The sequence below is a fragment of the Macaca mulatta genome, chromosome 11 (assembly GCF_049350105.2).
Source record: "Macaca mulatta isolate MMU2019108-1 chromosome 11, T2T-MMU8v2.0, whole genome shotgun sequence".
Classification (NCBI taxonomy): domain Eukaryota; kingdom Metazoa; phylum Chordata; class Mammalia; order Primates; family Cercopithecidae; genus Macaca; species Macaca mulatta.
In genome coordinates this window covers 109,325,562-109,344,224 of record NC_133416.1, presented here as the reverse complement: position 1 = coordinate 109,344,224, position 18,663 = coordinate 109,325,562, and the positions used below count along the sequence as shown (strand labels likewise).

Here is an 18,663-nt window from a genome sequence, read left to right as displayed (position 1 = left end):
TTGTTGTTATTCATAGGTCTAGTCTTAAAACTTTAATTGAGGATTTTTTAATCTTTTGATTTCAGTGTAAAGCTTCTTGAACATACCTGTGGGTATTGCTGAACATAATCTGTTGGTTCTTCCAAACCACTTAGCACTTTTCCAAGAGTACAGTCATTCTAATGTCATAAGTTATCACCTAAAATATTATTCTTCAGCAGTATCTGCGTAGCAAGTTGTGTTTCCTATATCCATTCCGTTACCAAACTATAACTTTTAACTGGGAGAGCAGATAACAGTACCACTTTGCTTTAGAAAATGACTCAGAGAAGTGGAGTGAAGAACAATCATTAGAGACCTATTATAATTTGTACCACTGAGCCATTCATTTTCTGTCATTGACATGGAAAGAAAACAGATAGCTTTGTATCTCTATACCTCAGGATAGTGATATGCCTTCCTATTTTATGTGTTTGTCTTCTAATCGGTTGTTCCCTCTGAAAATGTGGTTAAGTTCTTCGAGTGTAACTGAGAACAAACAGGGATATAGATAGAAAAGCAAATTTGACCACTAGCTATAAGGAGGAGCCTAACCCCAGTTAATTCTAGAGAGTGACTTCATTACAGACTACCTTATCATACTGAAAAGTGTATCACTTTCCCAACAAGATTTTAGATTTGCATTAAAAGACCCAATTTTTCTCAACTTTAGGGGTGACTAACGTTTGCTTACCCACCACTCAAAATTCAGTTTTAGTTCTTAATGCAGAGAAAGAGCGATAACAACATAATTCTTTAAATGAGTTCTAATTTGTCTATTAGTATAACCTTGAGTAGTTTACATCCACTGTACACATGACTACAGGTTATAGAAACAGTTTTAGAAGCCTACATCTCAGCTTTTAGGGAATTGTTTATATTAACACAAAGGAAGATAGCATAGTCTCAAAAAAAAAAAAAAAAAAAACTCTTTCTGAAAAAAAAACTGTATTTATACCAACAATATCTAATCCTTTATGCCAACAATTTCTAATCCTAAGATCCTAAAAATAACCATCTCTATACATTCAAAAGGGAATTAACAGTGCTACAAGGTCTTTCACCTTGTGAAAGGGTAATAATAGGATTTGTCTCTTTTTCAGTTGCCTTTATATTCATGTCATTTAAAAATATGAGTTACTGCCCCATAAGAAGAGTCTTATACCTCTATTCCAATTATACTGTGTTTCTTTTTCCAAAGTGTAATATACTTCCACTCAGTATCATCTTGATACATAGCTCCTCAACAATCTTTTAACCATTTCTCCTAGTTTTTGAATTATTGTTTAGAACGATTTTGTCTTCTGTAATATGACAGAATCGTGTTTTTCAAGCCCTTTCAGCTTCTTCTGTAGTATAGAAAGCTTTATTTTGCAGACTTCTGATGTGATCATTCACTTCAGATATGGTAGAAAGTCTTGTGGGTTACAAAAACAGATTTTTCTTAATGTTAAGACTTCCTGGATATGAGGATGAACTCCAGTCCCCTTTGGGTTCCTCCCTAAACTGCAATGAAAACTTCCTCTTCCTGGGAACTATCTATCTCCTGGAATGCCTTGCTTTTATATATGCCTTGCTTCACTTGCCACATACCTGTAAATCTATTTTACAGTCTAGATAATGAAAACTATTTAATTAATATAAACTCCTTTGAACAAAAACCAACACAGTCCTTCACTAATCACAAGTACCAGTCGACAGAGTAATAAGCAATACCTTACTTTTTGGTCTCCATGCCTTTTTCTGTCACTTCTGGATTACTACCCTCTGAGAGATAAAACAATGATTAGATTAAAACAATGAAAGAAAAGTTGTTCTTTCTCTGGGAGAAAATTTCATTGCCTAGGAGTACACCCAGATCTTTTCCCAGTACTTCTGAAATACAACATGGTATAGTTTCTTAGCTTTGCCATCACATCAGGTCATGTCACCTCTCAAGGCTTCAGTTCCCTCACACATAAAATGAGATCTGAAATTCCTTTTAGATTTATGATCTATTAATTGATCCCCAAATTTGGATCTCATTACTAATGAATGTTCCTGGAACACCTGCTGGCATTTTCTGACTTTTTTTTCCTTTTTAAGCAAGTTTTATACAAGATTTTTCAGTGAGTAATAGTGTTGTGTTCCAAATGTGGCAGATAATTGATTTTGATTTAATGTTTGTTGTCATAATAGTGCAGCACAAGCCTTTACTAAATTACATATTGCTTTTATAACTTAACTGGAATTGTGTACATAGATCACTTTTCCAACAATTCTCCCCTCTTTACTGGCAGATCTTGGTGAATCCTTTGCCAGTAATAAATTGTGCATTGGGCAAGTCCGACTTCCACATTAAGAAGCTAATGACTTGTATTTTTTGAAACCGTATTTGCCAAAACAGTCTCTTGGACGCTTAGATTTTTTTTTAAAGCTCTATTTTCTTTGGCTGGCTTAAAATGTGAATTGAATAATCTCTTTGGTTCTGGTGGTTCTGATGCATCCGTTGCCAGCGGTGAATGTTGGCCTGAGGAAATGTGACTTCCATTACCTAAGGATGAAGAGGCTCTAAATGATTATTAAAGATGTTCATCAAGAAGTTATGCACTTTGGACCTTGTGAAACCCAATCAAGCATGAAATAGCATGTTCTTTAGATGACAAACAAGATGTAGTTATTGTAAGAGTAATTAAAGTCTTTAAAACATTTTTTGGATATGACCCCAATGTGGCTTTCCATGGTTTAGAGAACTCCAGGTAAGTTCCTCATCAGTGATCAACAGTATAGTCAAAGTATAGTCAAAAAGGAGGAGCTACTGGTTCGTATATAATCATAGCTGTGAACAACACTGTTACAGATTTAGCTTAATAGCTGTGATTTATTTTTTCATTGTTTTCTAACTATAGGTATAATAATATTAATATGTATTTCGTTTCTTTTATAATACCTAAGGTTTACTAATCAATATCAAGATCAATATTTATTGAGTACATGAAGGTTTATGGGATGGGGGAATAACTTTTGTGTTGTTTTAGCCTCTTTCTGTTCATTGAAAAATAAAGCTTCATGTCCAATGACTTTGATTTGCCACACTTATGAATATAAAGAAAAGATACAAATGAACATTTGTCTGTTTAATTAGTTGTAGAATTTAGCCAACTTTGAAAATTTTGAGTAAAACTATTTTATTCTTCCCACGAACTAAATAAGTTAGGCAGGTCTGTGTGACTACAACTAAAAGAAAGAAACAAAGCTTAGCAAAATGGTAGACTATATGAGTAGTAATTTTGAGTTGGGATCAATGAAATTCAAGTGACCTCTGACATTTGTCCTCCTCCTTCTACTTTCTAGCTTATATCAAATGCAAGAAGGTTTGGATAGAGCTTTCCCTTAAGCAGAAAACTGTGACAGTTAGCCACCAACTGGAAGCCCCTGCCATATTACCCATGCTTTGCCATGGCCCCAGTATACAGAGGACCTAGAGAAAAATAACTTTTGTCATACTTTTAGCAAGAAATTACAAAAATTACTCTCTGCTAAAGTCAGTGAACTGACCTCAAAGGAAATCATGTGTGAAGAATGATTATGCCAGTTTTACAGATTATGATTTTTCCATCATTTTAGCTGCCTTTTGAACCCTCTACGTTGCCTTGAAAGTTGGGGAGCTTAGAACCAGTCATACTGTGTACAGATTTAATGTTGTTTCAAAACATAAATCTTTCTATTATGTATTTGCCCTTTTGCGTATTTTTAAATTTTCTTGTTATAAATGTTTGTTAGAGAGCAGTAAACAATGATACTGCTAAGTTCAGGTTTTAAATTTCTTGCTTTTTCTGATGCGTGATAAAGCTAGAAGATGGAAGGAAGTACTTGCCATGTAGTGGGCAGATACTAAATAGTTATATGGTTGTCGTGTCAGTACCTACTTGGTAATATCATATATGCCTCCCTCAATTCTCATCTGTTTATTCTTCACTGATACCACTGTTATCATAATCATATAGCTGAGAATATTTTAATACTAATATCACATTTTTTATAGCCATCCTTAGTGACATTTAATTGCTGTGAAAATGTTCATTTTTGAAGAATTTGTTTCCAGGAACTAGTTGTTTACCAAGTATTTTCTAGATCTGTATAGGTCATTAGAAATAAAGTTTCCATTTTTTTAGACAGCCATATTCATTTTACATGATTAAAAAATTTATTTAAATTAATTGATATTCCTTCATTGAAAGCTTCGAAGAGAAAAGGTCATTGAGCATTTGCTTTCTTTTGTGTTATGATTCATTCAGTGAATAATCCATTATATGTAATATTTAATCTGAAAATTTTATCCTAAATGTACATCCTACTAATTTATTTATTTCATAAAATACAGTAAATTTTTTTTTTTTTTTTTTGAGTTGGAGTTTCACTCTTGTTGCCCAGGCTGGAGTGCAATGGTGCAATCTTGACTCATCGCAACCTCCGCCTTCCAGGTTCAAGCCATTCTCCTGCCTCAGCCTCCTGAGTAGCTGGGATTACAGGCATGCACCACCATGCCTAGCTAATTTTGTATTTTTAGTAGATGGGATTTCTCCATGTTGGTCAGACTGGTCTCGAACTCCCGACCTCAGGTGATCCTCCCGCCTCAGCCTCCTAAAGTGCTGGGATTACAGGCGTGAGCCACTGAGCCCAGCCTCAATAAAATATTTTTTTAATAGGACTGTTGAAATTCAGAAGGCAAAGATATGATTGAGTCCATTTTATTAAATTTTAAGTAAAAGGACCCTGACTGGGGGACTGACTGCCTTTTAACAACCCGTAGCATTTTTACAAATTCTACTAGTTCCCGCTCTCTGCAAAGAAAAAGCTTTTTCCACCAACGTATTCAGTAGATCTATTTTTTATTGTTGCCTTAGGTGGGGAAGAAAACTTCATGTTTTTCATCTTTCATAACTGAATTGTTACAATTCACACTCTTAAACTAAGAGGAAAAACTCTAAAATATAAGGAGCATTTTTAGTTATTTTTAAACAAGGAAAGTCATTTATCTTAAATTGAGAATGAAGTTTTTTTTTCCCCTTCTAATCTAAAACTTTAGGAAAATTTCCTAAAGTTTATAAAAGGATTTTGTAGTTTGACTTTCTTTAACACAATAAGAAATAAATGTAAATATTGGCAGGCCTGTAAACCTCCAAACAGTTTTTTGTGATATAAGAAACTAGTATTTAACTATTAGTGTTGCCATCATAATTTCATTAGTGTGGCTTCTTTACACACTTTCTCCAGTGACGCAAATACAGACGTGATTTTTTGGAACATCAGACTTATGGCTGCCTTCTCTCTTCTTCATTACTTATGTTGGACACACTGTCATTTTCACTTGCCAAAAAAAATCCCACAGTTCAGTAGACTTCAGTTTTGAGGTCTTTCTTGTCCTTCTTAGACCACCAGTAGCTTTGTCTGTTGGCGATCAGAAATTGGACACTTCTTTTTGGTGTTTAACAAACCAGACTGTTACTTGACTTCTAAGGAAGAATATAGCAAAACAACAAATTTTCTAAGCAACGTCACTGGAAACAACAGCAAATCCCTTTGGAATGCATTCTTTGGAACACAGGCCAAATTATTCTTTTTTATCAAGCTTTATGAGATTTGTATTAAGGTAGGGATAATAAGTCTCAGAATCAAGTAAGATATTAGCAATTGTGTATATTTTTCTTTACCCATATGCATATACAGAAATGACTAAAAATACCAAATTGTATGCATATCTGTGCTGTTCTGCTGTAAGCAGACCCCAGAAACTAAGGTTCGCATTTGGAGCTTACAGGTTTAGGTTTCTATTATTCTTATACTATAATCAATTCCATGAAGCTGATGTTCGAATAGAGGGCTTATCTAATTCTACCAACTTCTCTGTTCCCCATTCCTCCCTTCCCACCCATTGCTTCCCCTCACCTCCACCCAATATACACTTTCTTTGCTATATTTTAGGAAATTTTTTTTCAACCTCATTCTCCTCCCTTCTCTTTTCTTGGCTTTGTAACTTACTTGTGTGACCTTTCCAGTGATGTCCTGTGGATTATGCTAAAGTATAATAAATAAATCACATGCTTGAGTTTGTAGAAAGACCTTATACTATCAAACCATAGTTAATAGAAGCCGAGAGGTCTTTTTAAAGAACTATGACATTAACTCTTCTCTTCTCCTCTTTTTTTCCTAACACTCATATTTTTTTTGTGGAATGTTTCGAACTCCTAACTTACCCCCTGTTATCATAAATAATTGAATGGCATTTAATTATCAAGTTAAATTCCCAGCTGTGTCATTCAAGTAATCAGCTTTCTCCTCTACTATTAAAATTAATTTTGTATTAAGTATGTTTTGTTTTTAAATATGTTTCATTCAAGTCTTAGTTTTAGATAATATATTCAAAAGTGGTGTTAGTTTTAATTTCTTGCTTTCTTTATTCCAAACTTTAGTCTGTTCACATTGGATGCCCCTAGCAAGTGGGCTTTTTCCTTTTTGTTTTTCTCTTTTTTGGTCATTAAACTTATCTTCCACCTTCTTTGACTTCGAAACCTATTATAATGCACTTTTCAGAATATCTTAAAAATTGCCTCATGGAACAATATTGCTTTCAGAGGTGTGGTTTTGAAGAGAATTCAAAGATGGTGCTATTTATATTGATTCGTGAAAATATTTAGAATGCACTTAAGTATTTATTTTTACCTGAGTCTTAGTAAGCTAAATTTTACTAATTTATAAGATAAAACACAACAGTTACCAAGATAAGTGTATAAATGGGCCTGCAAATGACCACCTTGCCTTTGCTACTTCTCATGAGAGTCTTCTTAGTAACCTGTAAACTCAAAAGAAAGCCTCTGCTTTCCTAGCCTTATTTAACCTAGCAGGCTGTGAAAGGGGATGTAGGTATTTTCTCCTCCATAGCCAAAATAAGTGATTATGACTCTTTCTATAGCTATCTTTTCTGGGCAGTTTTTTAAAAAGTAAATAAAAATTAAATTCTTTGACATAAAATGTTCTGATTTAAAAAAAGGAGGATTAAATTTAATGATTTAACTTAATTTGGCAAGATCTGTGAGATACAAGATACTATGTTATATATAGTGTCCTTAACTTTGAAGACTTTCCATATTAAATTTGTAATAAATTTAGCTCTCACGTTTGTACATATGCATGCCTGGACTTAAACTCAGATTTTATTGGGAAATATAAAATCAGCATTTTGGAGGGGAAGGAGTATATCTGGACAAGTATATACTTAAAAGTTTGAGACAAGTGTACATATGATAGGCTATATAAAGATTTGTGTATATTTCTAAGTATTTGTGTTTTTCATTTTAGAGAAACTCCTATCCCATCTTCAAGATGTATATTTCAAGATAGCTATGGGAGAGGAGTTTAAAAGTCCTACCACAAATAATAAATATTTGAGGTGATGGATATGCTAAATAGCCTAATTTGATTATTCCTCAATGTCTACATGTTTCAAAACAGCACATTATACACAAAAACATGTGTAATTATTATTTGGCAATTAAAAAGTAAAAAAATGAACATCACAACTGGCTAATGATAAAGGAAAAGTGTACAACAGCAATAGAGAGGTGACTGGGCTTTTTCCTGAGTGTGCCTGGGTGTACTTTCCTTCTTATGCCACACGGGGTGAGAGAGAGGGTCCCATGCCGTGACCCTGCCTCCTTTAAGGAGATAGAATCAAGGCCCTCAAATTGAACACATCAGTTAAGTGTTTCTTATCCTTGGGGATGGTGTGAAGAGAGGGGAGTTGACAGAGATCTGATTACATCTTCTCCCCTTGGAGCTTCACCAAGTGAACTTGGAATAAATGTTTAGTTATACATCAAGTCTCTTTCCTTTTCAAGTAAATGTGTCTATTTCTGTCATATTCTTTTCTTACTGTTTTCATATTCTTAACCTGAACTCTGAGATTCATGTGTTTTTACTATTTTTGTAACGTTTATACTTCTAAAATTGTCATTAGTTAGTGTTTGCACCGGTGTTGGGAAGATGTGTAATATAGTCCCAGGGAGGTTCTTGAATTAGATTTGATTTTTGTGTCTAAAGTGTTCAAATGGAATTGAACTGTTTGCTTAATAAAAGAACATTAATGTAGCTATACTTAAGAGCAGAAGTCTCTGAAATCTTTGAAAAGATACCTATTCATATTGTTAACTATTCATTGTATCGCTTCAGCTGGTATTTTAATCATTTGAGTAATGTTTCCTTTCTTTTGGTGATATAAGAAGACTGAGAATATGATTTCTGTTCTCTATATAGCAGAATTAGTAATGAATAAGCTCAAATGGTGTAGTTTGGGCTTATGTCGTATTGGATAAGACTGATTCTGTTAGGTCAATGTAAAATGGGTACTTCACTAGATTATTCAAGTGCTAGGCACATGTTAATTTAAAAGTAGAATAAGAACTCTTAAATAATGAGGCATCTAAAGGTCTTGTTTTAGATGGTATGTGTAGACATATAAAGGAGGCATTTTTAATGATGAAATTATCTTATATCCTTTGCTTAGGGTGTACCAGTGATGGCAATAAGAAACAAAATGATATCAGAAGGACTAGACCCAGATCTTCTTGAGTAAGTAATTCTTCTAATATAATTATATTATTGCCAGGACATTGAATTTGTCAGTTATAATAAAAATATTTCAAATTCTCTGTATTTTTATCCCTACAGTGTTTTATGGTTGAGGATATCATCTTTGTAAATAGTGTCTCTGTTATGTTACCAAAAAGAAAAATATCCTATTCTACTAAAACCAGCGTTTACACATTTTAGGAACAGTTTCAATAGATTAGTAATGATTCTAGATATCCAAAGGAGCTGGAATTTAATGACAGTTGTTTTTTTGTTTGGTTTGGTTTCCTTTTTGTACTACCTCTTGGTTTTTTGTTTGTTTGTTTGTCCTTTTTTGGTGGGGGGTGATTATTATCTATGGGGGGTAGATGATTTCATTTAAGATCTCAGTGTGTAAGAAATTTAGTCTGCTATAATCTAGGTTAAGCCAGATTGAGAAATAAATAGGCTAAAGTTTCCCTAGGTCTATGTTAATGATTATTAAGAAACTAGATACTAATTTATGTGAGTTTTTTTAACCTGAAAGTATTTAATCCCTTATTGTGTGAATTTTATAAAATATTTTTGAGAAATGATAAAAAAATTGTAGCTCAGAAATTTGACAACAATTTATTTCATCCAAGCACATCTGGCTGCATAGTTCAGTTCATCTTGTATAAAATATATTGTAATAGATTCTTCAGAAGAATTCTGTTTTGCAAGTATCTAGGTACTTGTAAAGAATCTTTCCAGTTTGGGGTTGTAGTTCACCCCAATGTATTTAGCTGCACACTCCAACCATTCATTACTGTCCTAGCAGAGTATACTTTGGAATTTTTCTTGGCTCTCAGTCCTCCAAGAAAAGGTGTACACTTTGGTGGTAAAACATTATGAAGTAGTCTTTGTCTCATATTTTATCTGCCAAAATATGAAATTTATGAATTCTTCTAAAGTCTACAAGAATAAATTTCAAACATATATCTACAGTTGGTATACATCCAAGTAGCAAACAGTTCAAGTACAATGGCATAGCTTGGCAACTTGAACTGAAGGATCTCTGAGATATTTGGCATTTGTTCTGGAAATTGTTTCTGACACACACATTGAAAGCCAGATGGATTGTGATATATATTTTAATGTGAATCAGACCTATAGATTCAATCCATTTTGGTACTCATTGCAATATATAGGTTGTAAATATATTTAACATTAACTATGACCACCTTTTGCTTCTGGAAATACAGTTAGACCTCCTATAATAACAGAGAACTAAAATTACCTTTAAAATGATTATCTTTTTCTAGAGAAAATATAATAAATGGAAAACTAGCACCCTGTAAGCATCAGCATGTGCTGGATATCCAAGACTTTTACCTGCTACTGGCTTCATTTCAACCTGCCCAGCCTAAACCTACTTCATAATCCTTTACTTCAACCAGCTACCTGCACTAGCAACTTGATAATCATCCTCGATTCTGTCTTCTTCCTTACCCACTACAGTGTCAATCACTATGTGTTCTCATTTTTAATATCTCTCACATCTCACCGTATACCTCCATATCCATTGCTGTTAAGTTCACGCCCTCATCATTTGTCATCTGAATTACTGTAGTAGCTACTGATTGGTTTTCCTGGTCTCTTTCAAGCCATCCACTAAAGCCTGAGTGGATCTCTTCATACTTCATTCTTGCTTCACATCTTCCTGTGACCCTCCACTGCCTTCAACATGTAGTCTAACATCTTAGTATTGCATAGAAATGCTTTTATCATCAAGATGCAGATTCTCTCACTAGCATCCTCTCTTGCGTTTCTTTCACATATGCCTATTTCATATAGCCATAGTGAACTACTTGCAGTTCTCTGAATGTATCATTTTCCTATTCCCTTTTGGTGTCTTTAAATGTTCTCCTTTCTCTCTGTGGAACTCCCTTCCCCCATCTTACTGGCCTGGCTAACCTTTTATTCTTCAAGACTCCATCAGGTATCACCACCTGATAGAGTCCATAGGTAACTACCATGGGGGAAGATCCCAGGCCCTTCAACATTTCGTTGTGTCTCGCTTGGCCAGTTTGAGGGTATTTCGTTGTCTATAAATGTTGAGAAACATTCAGTTGTGAGGTAGTGCCAAGTTTAAGGGTAGAATTCCAGTAACAATTAACATTGTCTTACAGAAAAGCTGCTCCTCAACCACAGCCTGGAGCCTGAATTCTGACCCATTACCTCATATGCACATGCCATTAGTCACCAGGGGCACTGGTTGCGGGGGGATGACTCACTATAACCTATCACCACTACTAGCAACCCAGTTTCAACTGTATTTAGCTAGATATGATAAGTGCAATCAACTACCGTGTTAACAGAGGAATTATGGTGCTTTTGGAATCATGTTTACATAAAAGTTATGGAGCCTCACTTCAGGAGAGAAGTATGAGATGATGAAAGAGAAGAAAATGTGCCATCCAAGGGAAGAGTACACTTTTATTTAGAATCTTAGGTACATTTTAAGCCTCAGCCAAGAACTTTCAGTAACGATTGTTCTGTGTTCTTTTTTCTTTTAAAGTATAAACATATACTTTATTTTTTATTAGCTTTAAGTAGTAAGACAAACTCATACAACTGTTGGAAGAAATGGCCTAGCTCTGTCTGCACTGAGCAAAGGGCAAAACTGAGGTTAATACAGAAATAAATACTGATCAGAAAATATATTGCTATTTGATTGGCTTATTTGTATGAAAAATTGGAAGCTAAGAGTACATAATTTTAAATCAAAAATATTTACATGATAAGAGAGAAGAGATCCTAGCAATTTTCCCAGGAAAATGACTATTACAGAATTTAGAAAGTCTATAAAACTGTAGAAAATGCGTGATAATTGCTAAGTAAATATTGGATTTGATTCAAGTGATTGTTTTTAAAAATTAAATTTTTTGAAAATAACAATCATTTATATATAACCAAGAATTAGTCCTGTTTAGCTTCTAAAAATTAGTTTCACTACCAGTGAGATAAAAAGATATGTGAAAGAGTATTTGTCATCAAAATACTCAAAAGAGTTAAGGGGAAAATGGAAAAATTTGATTGGTTTTTGGCCAAAGGTTAATACATTCAGAAATATACAATGGGTAAATCACGCCTTAAATACTCTTTCAATCACTGCCTAGATTTTCTTGCTTAGAAAAAAAGAAAAAAGTTGGCCGGGCGCGGTGGCTCAAGCCTGTAATCCCAGCACTTTGGGAGGCCGAGACGGGCGGATCACGAGGTCAGGAGATCGAGACCATCCTGGCTAACACGGTGAAACCCCGTCTCTACTAAAAAATACAAAAAACTAGCCGGGCGAGGTGGCGGGCGCCTGTAGTCCCAGCTACTCGGGAGGCTGAGGCAGGAGAATGGTCTAAACCCGGGAGGCGGAGCTTGCAGTGAGCTGAGATCCGGCCACTGCACCCCAGCCTGGGCGACAGAGCAAGACTCTGTCTCAAAAAAAAAAAAAAAAAAAAAAAAAAAAAAAAAAAAAGAAAAAAAGAAAAAAGTTTCACCCCATCCTGTTCTGTACTCTTACATTTATGTCCCTGAACTAGCGTTACTATTGTTACCTAGTAATTGCTACTTTTACAATTCTAGGATAAACAGACTAGCTTCTGGACTTGCCCATGGGCAAGCCATGAAATTCACAATGGTTGAGGCTCAGGATGAGGCCGACTTTAGAGATGGTCTACTTACTTGTATTCAGATTCTACCCTGCCACTTTCTAGTTGTATAACCTTGGTCTGATTACCAAACCTCTCTGTGCATCAGTTTCCTCATCAGTAAAATGGGAAATAGAAGAGTTCGCTCCTTATAGAGTTGTTCAGACTAGATAGATAATGATGTAAGCACTCAGCACACACAGCTCTGGATAAGCAGTAAATGTTTAATACATATTAGTTGTGATTTATGAATGTTTTAATCGAGGACTATGTAGCAAATTCTAGACAATGGATTTATCAGGCTTTGGATAACAATTTGTTTATAATCCTGTAGTTGCCTATATACTATTATGTTCTCAACAAAGACGTATTTAACATATACAGAGTAGTTATCTTTTTAAATTATATTCTGTTTTCTCAAACTGAGAACCTATATTGTTAACTTTGCTTTAAAGAACAGATTTCTGAATTTGAAGTTCAGTTGAACACACTCCTAACCTTAGTGGGAGAGTGCAGTGTGCAGCTTATCGATTTGACTAAAGAAAGCATATAATTGAGTTCAAGTTACTGTGCAGACTTTGAACAGAACCAGCTCAGTTGGCATTTCTCCTGGATATATCTATCCAAAAGACATTTATACCATCCTCCCAGACGGTGGAATGACCACTCTTATGGTTGCCAGAAATAAAAGTAGCCACCTTAGCCTACTTATCGCTGAGACAAGAGGGGATTTATTATTGTTAAACAAAAGGATACTGGAAAGCAAGAAAACTTTTTTTTACATGGCATGCCCAGCAGATTTTCCTGCCCTCTAAGATCATTCCTTATCTGCTAGGAGGATCTTTACCTCCTGCTATACAACAGCATAGTGGAGTAAAGATTGACTTTTAGCTGATTGAGGACAGATTAGACCTCAGTTGCACAACTGGACATGCAAAAATAGGGTTTTTACTCTTTCCATTTTGTTAGTTTTTGCTGAGATACGTTCTCCATTTAATGTAATTACGAGTCCTCATTCATTAGCTGGCAGACACTAGCTAGAAAGTATAGGACAAACCATATCAAAAAATTGTAATTGGTCTACTTTTAGAGAACTTGATCATAAGAATGAGAGAGATAATAGATATATCAAAGAGGAGATGTTAGAAAGCAGTTGTGGGTCTTTGTGTGGCTAGCAAGCAAGTGGCAGAGGAGCTGCTGGGAAATAAAGGATCCCAAGACCAATAGCAAAAGTCCATCCTACCTAGAACAGCTGCTTTTCTTTTTCTTCATGATATTAGGCATTAAATTGTTTTCATGGTTGCAGGAGTCTACCTACTAAGACAAAGAACAGGATATACCTGTCTTGATGAGAATTCAAAAGAGAAAAGACCAAATTAATCTCACTAGCTACTATAATTCAAAGTCAAAATTGTTACATTTTTAATTACCCAGAGGTCCTTATTAAGTCAATACAATCTAATTCAAGAATCTTAGTGTTTTGGGTCTTGTTTTTCTTTTTTTTTTTTTTTTTTTGACACAGAATTTTGCTCTTGTCACCCAGGCTGGAGTGCAGTGGTGCAGTCTCACCTCACTGCAACCTCTGCCTCCTGGGTTCAAGTGATTCTCCTGCCTCAGCCTCCCAAGTAGCTGGGATTACAGGCACATGCCACCATGCCTGGCTAATTTTTGTATTTTTAGTAGAGACAGGGTTTCACCATGTTGGCCAGACTGGTCTCAAACTCCTGACCTCAGGTGATCTACCCACCTCAGTCTCCCAAAGTGCTGGGATTACAGGTGTGAGCAACGACACCTGGCTCTCTTAAGACCACCTATTGCCATCGCATAGCTCTGACAGACCATTAATGGACAACAGTACCATGTGACATTATAACTTTATGTGTGTGTAGTTGCCATTAGTGATTTAAATAATAACTACCTCATCATCTCCTACTCAGCAATATTTTTACTGACAATGTTTTTGGTACTTAATCTGCTTTAAATTCAATTTTTTAAGTGTCTAGAAAATGAAAAATGTTTTTAAACTCTTTATCTTACATGTTTTCCCAAAGAATGTTTGGTTTTTGTGTCCTTAAAGTAACTAGTTTTAAACACAAATACAAATCTTCCTTTAATGAAAACAAATTAAACCAACAATATTGGTATTTTAGGACTCTCTTCATATTTAGGATGGCAGAAATCAACTCAAACTAGTTTATGTAAGAAGGGAAGTTATGGACTCTCATAGCTGAAAAATCTAGGTAAGGACAGGATCTAGGGACTCAGTGTCATCAGGGCTGGCTGACTGGCATTCTTCTCTCCCCACTTCATTCTACCTTTACTTCCTTGGTGTAATAAACCGTGTCTCTCCTAGTGCTGATGAGTTTCCTCTCTGAAGCCTGGGAACATAGCCCCCCAGAATATTGCTAGTTTTTCCAGTTGAACAGAGAGAGAGTTCCCTCTTCTCCATAACTCATAGCTCATTTATAAGGAAACATTCTGACTAGCCCTGCTTGAATTGTGTGCCTTTCCTTGAATCCATCTCTCTCTCGCTGCAAGGGAATAGATTCCTGTGATTAGCCAGGCCTAGACTGTGACTGAAACAAGGAAGTGGATAGGGAAAAGATGAGGACAGCGAGGATTCTAGTTGACAACCTTCACTGATTCACATCAATGGGAGAAGAGTGGGTGTCAAAATTAGAATGTGCACAGCATCTGGTATGCTAAAAAGGGCAGATTTGTATATACTTCGTCCTTTCTCCTGCACCTTTCTATATTTTGGATCATTTTTAGTTGAGGTCAACCTAGTAACTTCTTTGAAAAGATATATATTTTTAAGATAGTTTAGACTTAATAATTAGCTTAAACTTAAACTTTTTAAAAATTTGCTTTTATTAAGAATTTTGCTGATAATTTTGGTGTCACAAATATAAATATGCTTATTAAAATGTAGCCACCAATTTAGTGTTTTTATTGTAACCACCAAAGATTGAAATTGTTAAAAAAAAAAATACACATGATATTCATGATATATATTTTTCTGTATTTTGTTGATATAATCTTTTTTGGAAATTCACTTATATATTTAAAATAACAAGAGACTATTATAAAGTCCTCATTTCCAAATTTTTAGTAGCAAAGTGTGTTTTCTTTGAATTGGGAGAAGCTAAACTTTAGTAGTTTAAGGTAGCAACTTTTTCAAATATGTCTTTAAATTTCTTTCCATGAAAAACAACTTACAGGGTGAAGTAAGAACATTTATGATCAAAATATGCAGAGCCAAATTTCTGTTCCCCTTGAAAATACAAATATCCAGGCTGGAAATGATGGTATTGCTGTGAGTTTTATTATTACTAGTAATACTTAAAAGACTTTACAACTTACAAAATGCTTTCCTATCTTCATTTGATTCTTGTGGCTTGCTTTTCTTTTTCGTACCCAAAGAGAACTAGTATGTACTTTTTCTTTTGTTCTCCTGGCAATTCCAATTTCAAGTAGCATAAAATTTATTTTAACATGAATGAGGGGGCCAGGCACGGTGGCTCATGCCTGTAATCCCAGCACTTTGGGAGGCTGAGGCAAGCAGACCACCTGAAGTCAGGAATTCGAGACCAGCCTGGCCAACATGGTGAAACCCTGTCTCTCCTAAAAAATACAAAAATTAGCTGGGTGTGGTGGCAGGCTTCTGTAATCCCAGCTACTTGGGAGGCGGAGGCAGGGAGAATTGCTTGAACCTGGGAGGTGGAGGTTGGAGTGAGCAAGATGGTGCCACTGCACTCCAGCCTCTCTAAATAAATAAATAAGCGAGACTTCATCTCTAAATAAATAAATAAATAATAAAATAAAATAAAATGAATGAGGAGCCAGGTGCAGTGGCTTATGCCTGTAATCTCAACACTTTGGGAGGACAAGGGTAGAGGATCACTTGAAGCCAGGAGTTCTAAACCAGATTGGGCAACAAAGTGAGACCTCATCTTTACCAAAAATTAAATTAGCCAGGCGCAATGGTGTGTATCTGCAGTCCCAACTACTTGGGAGGCTAAGGCAGGAGGATCACTTGAGCCCAGGAGGTTAGGTTATAGTGAGCTCTGACCATGCCGCTGCACTCCAGCCTGGGCAACAGAATGAGATATCCCCAATAAATAAACAAACAAAGACAATAATAAGTATTGGTAAGGATATGAAGAAATTGGAGCCCCTGTGCATTGTTGGTGGGAATATAAAATGATGCAGCTGCTATAGAAAAGAGTACTGTGATCCTTCAAAAAATTAAAAATAGAATTATCATTCAGCACTTCCACTTTGGGGCATGTACCCAAAAGAATTGAAAGCAGAGTCTCAAAGAGATCTTTGTATATGCATGTTCATAGCAGCATTTTTCACAATAGCCAAAAGATGGAAGCAATGCAAGTAACCATCAGTGGATGAATAGGAACAATTATGGTATATACATACAGTGGAATACTATTCAGCTTTAAAAAGGAAGGAAATTCTGACACATGCTACAACATAGATGGACTTTTAGGACATTATGCTAAATGAAATAAGCCTATCACAGAAGGACAAATATTGTATGATTCCACTTGCATGAGGTATCTAGTGTAGTCAAATTCATAGCGACAGAAAGAATAGTGACTGTCAGCAGCTGGAGGGAGAAGGGAATATTAATAAGTGAGTACAGTGATTCAGTTTTGCAAGATGAAGACAGTTCTGGAAATGGATGGTGATGATGGTTGTACAACAATGTGAATGTACTTAACACTACCGTATACTGAAAAATGGTTATGATGTTAAATTTTATGTTATCTGTATTTTACCACAATAAGAAAAATTGAAAAAGAAAAAAATGAATGAGTACAGACAATAAGAAGCGTTGCTGAGGGTGTGGAGAAATTGGAACCCTCATACATTGCAGGTACAAATGTAAAATGGTACAGCTGCTTCGGAAAAGTTTGGCAGTTCCTCGGAAGGTTAAACAGAGTTTCCACCTATTGCTCCTGCTAGATGTTCTAATCTCATCTAATGTTGCACCCCGGGGTACCTTACACTCTAACTACCAAATGACTTACAGTTTCTGAGTGCAGCCTGCTACACCATCCCATTTTATTCTTTACCCAGAATGCTGTCATTCTCTCTTATTTCCACCTTTTCTGTTTCTGGCGAAGTCTTACTCGAATCATAAAATTCTTCACAAGTATTTCCAATTATTTGGAGTCTTCTCTGACCAACTTCAGCGACCATTTTTTCTGTTCAAACAAACAGTTCAGCCTTATTTGTATATATACAGCTGTGCATCGCTTAATGACAGGGATCTGTTACAATAAATGCATTGTAGGTGATTTTGTCATTGTGCAAACGTCATAGAATGTACTTACACAAGCCTAAATGGTATAGCGTGCGACATACTTAGGCTATAAACCTGTACAGCATATTACTGTACCAAATACTGTAGGCAGTTGCAACACAATGACAAGTATTTGTGTATCTAAGCATATCTAAACATAGAAGTAAAAAATGGTACCTGCATAGGGCAGTTACCATGAATGGAGCTTTCAGGACTGGAGTTGCTCTGGGTGAGTCAGTGAGTGAATAGGGAGTGAATATGAAGGCCTAAGACATTATTATACCAACTGTAAATATCATAAACACTGTACACTTGGACTACACTAAATTTTTTTTTTTTTTTTTTGAGACGGAGTCTCGCTCTGTCGCCCAGGCTGGAGTGCAGTGGCCAGATCTTGGCTCACTGCAAGCCCCGCCTCCCAGGTTCACGCCATTCTCCTGCCTCAGCCTCCCGAGTAGCTGGGACTACAGGCGCCCGCCACCTCGCCCGGCTAGTTTTTTGTATTTTTTAGTAGAGATGGGTTTTCACCGTGTTAGCCAGGATGGTCTCGATCTCCTGACCTCGTGATCCACCCGTCTCGGCCTCCCAAAGTGCTGGGATTACAGGCTTGAGCCACCACTCCTGGCCTCACTAAATTTATTTTAAAAACTTTTTTCAATAATAAATTAACCTTAGCTTAGTATAACTTTATCAACTTTTTTTTACCTTTTTAACTATTTTGTAATACTACTTAGCTTAAAAGACAAGTCATACATTGTACAGCTATACAAAAATATTTTCTTTCTTTATATCTGTATTCTTTAAACTTTTTATTTTGACTTCTTAAACTTTTTTGCTAAAAACTAAAACACATTCAAGGCCTACACATGTCAGGATCATCAATATGACTGTTCTCCATATCCTGTCTGACTAGAAGGTCTTCAGGGGCAATAACACGCATAAATCTGCTATTTTCTATTGTAACAATTCCTTCTTCTGCAATATCTCCTGAAGGACCTCCCTGAGGCTGTTTAACATTAACTTTTTTTTTTCAAAAAGTAAGTAGAAGGAGTA

General features: G+C 35.6%; 1 protein-coding gene across 6 annotated transcripts in view; it reads left to right on the top strand.

The window, feature by feature from the left end:
- The window catches only part of WASHC3 (WASH complex subunit 3), a 47,224-nt gene that overhangs the window by 24,967 nt on the left and 3,594 nt on the right, over nt 1-18,663 (top strand). For all 6 annotated transcript variants that reach the window (XM_077954821.1, XM_015152603.3, XM_015152602.3 and 3 more), the window contains one exon: nt 8,561-8,625. In XM_077954821.1, coding sequence (XP_077810947.1) covers nt 8,561-8,625 — 65 coding nt within the window. The remainder of the gene's footprint in view (nt 1-8,560; nt 8,626-18,663) is intronic.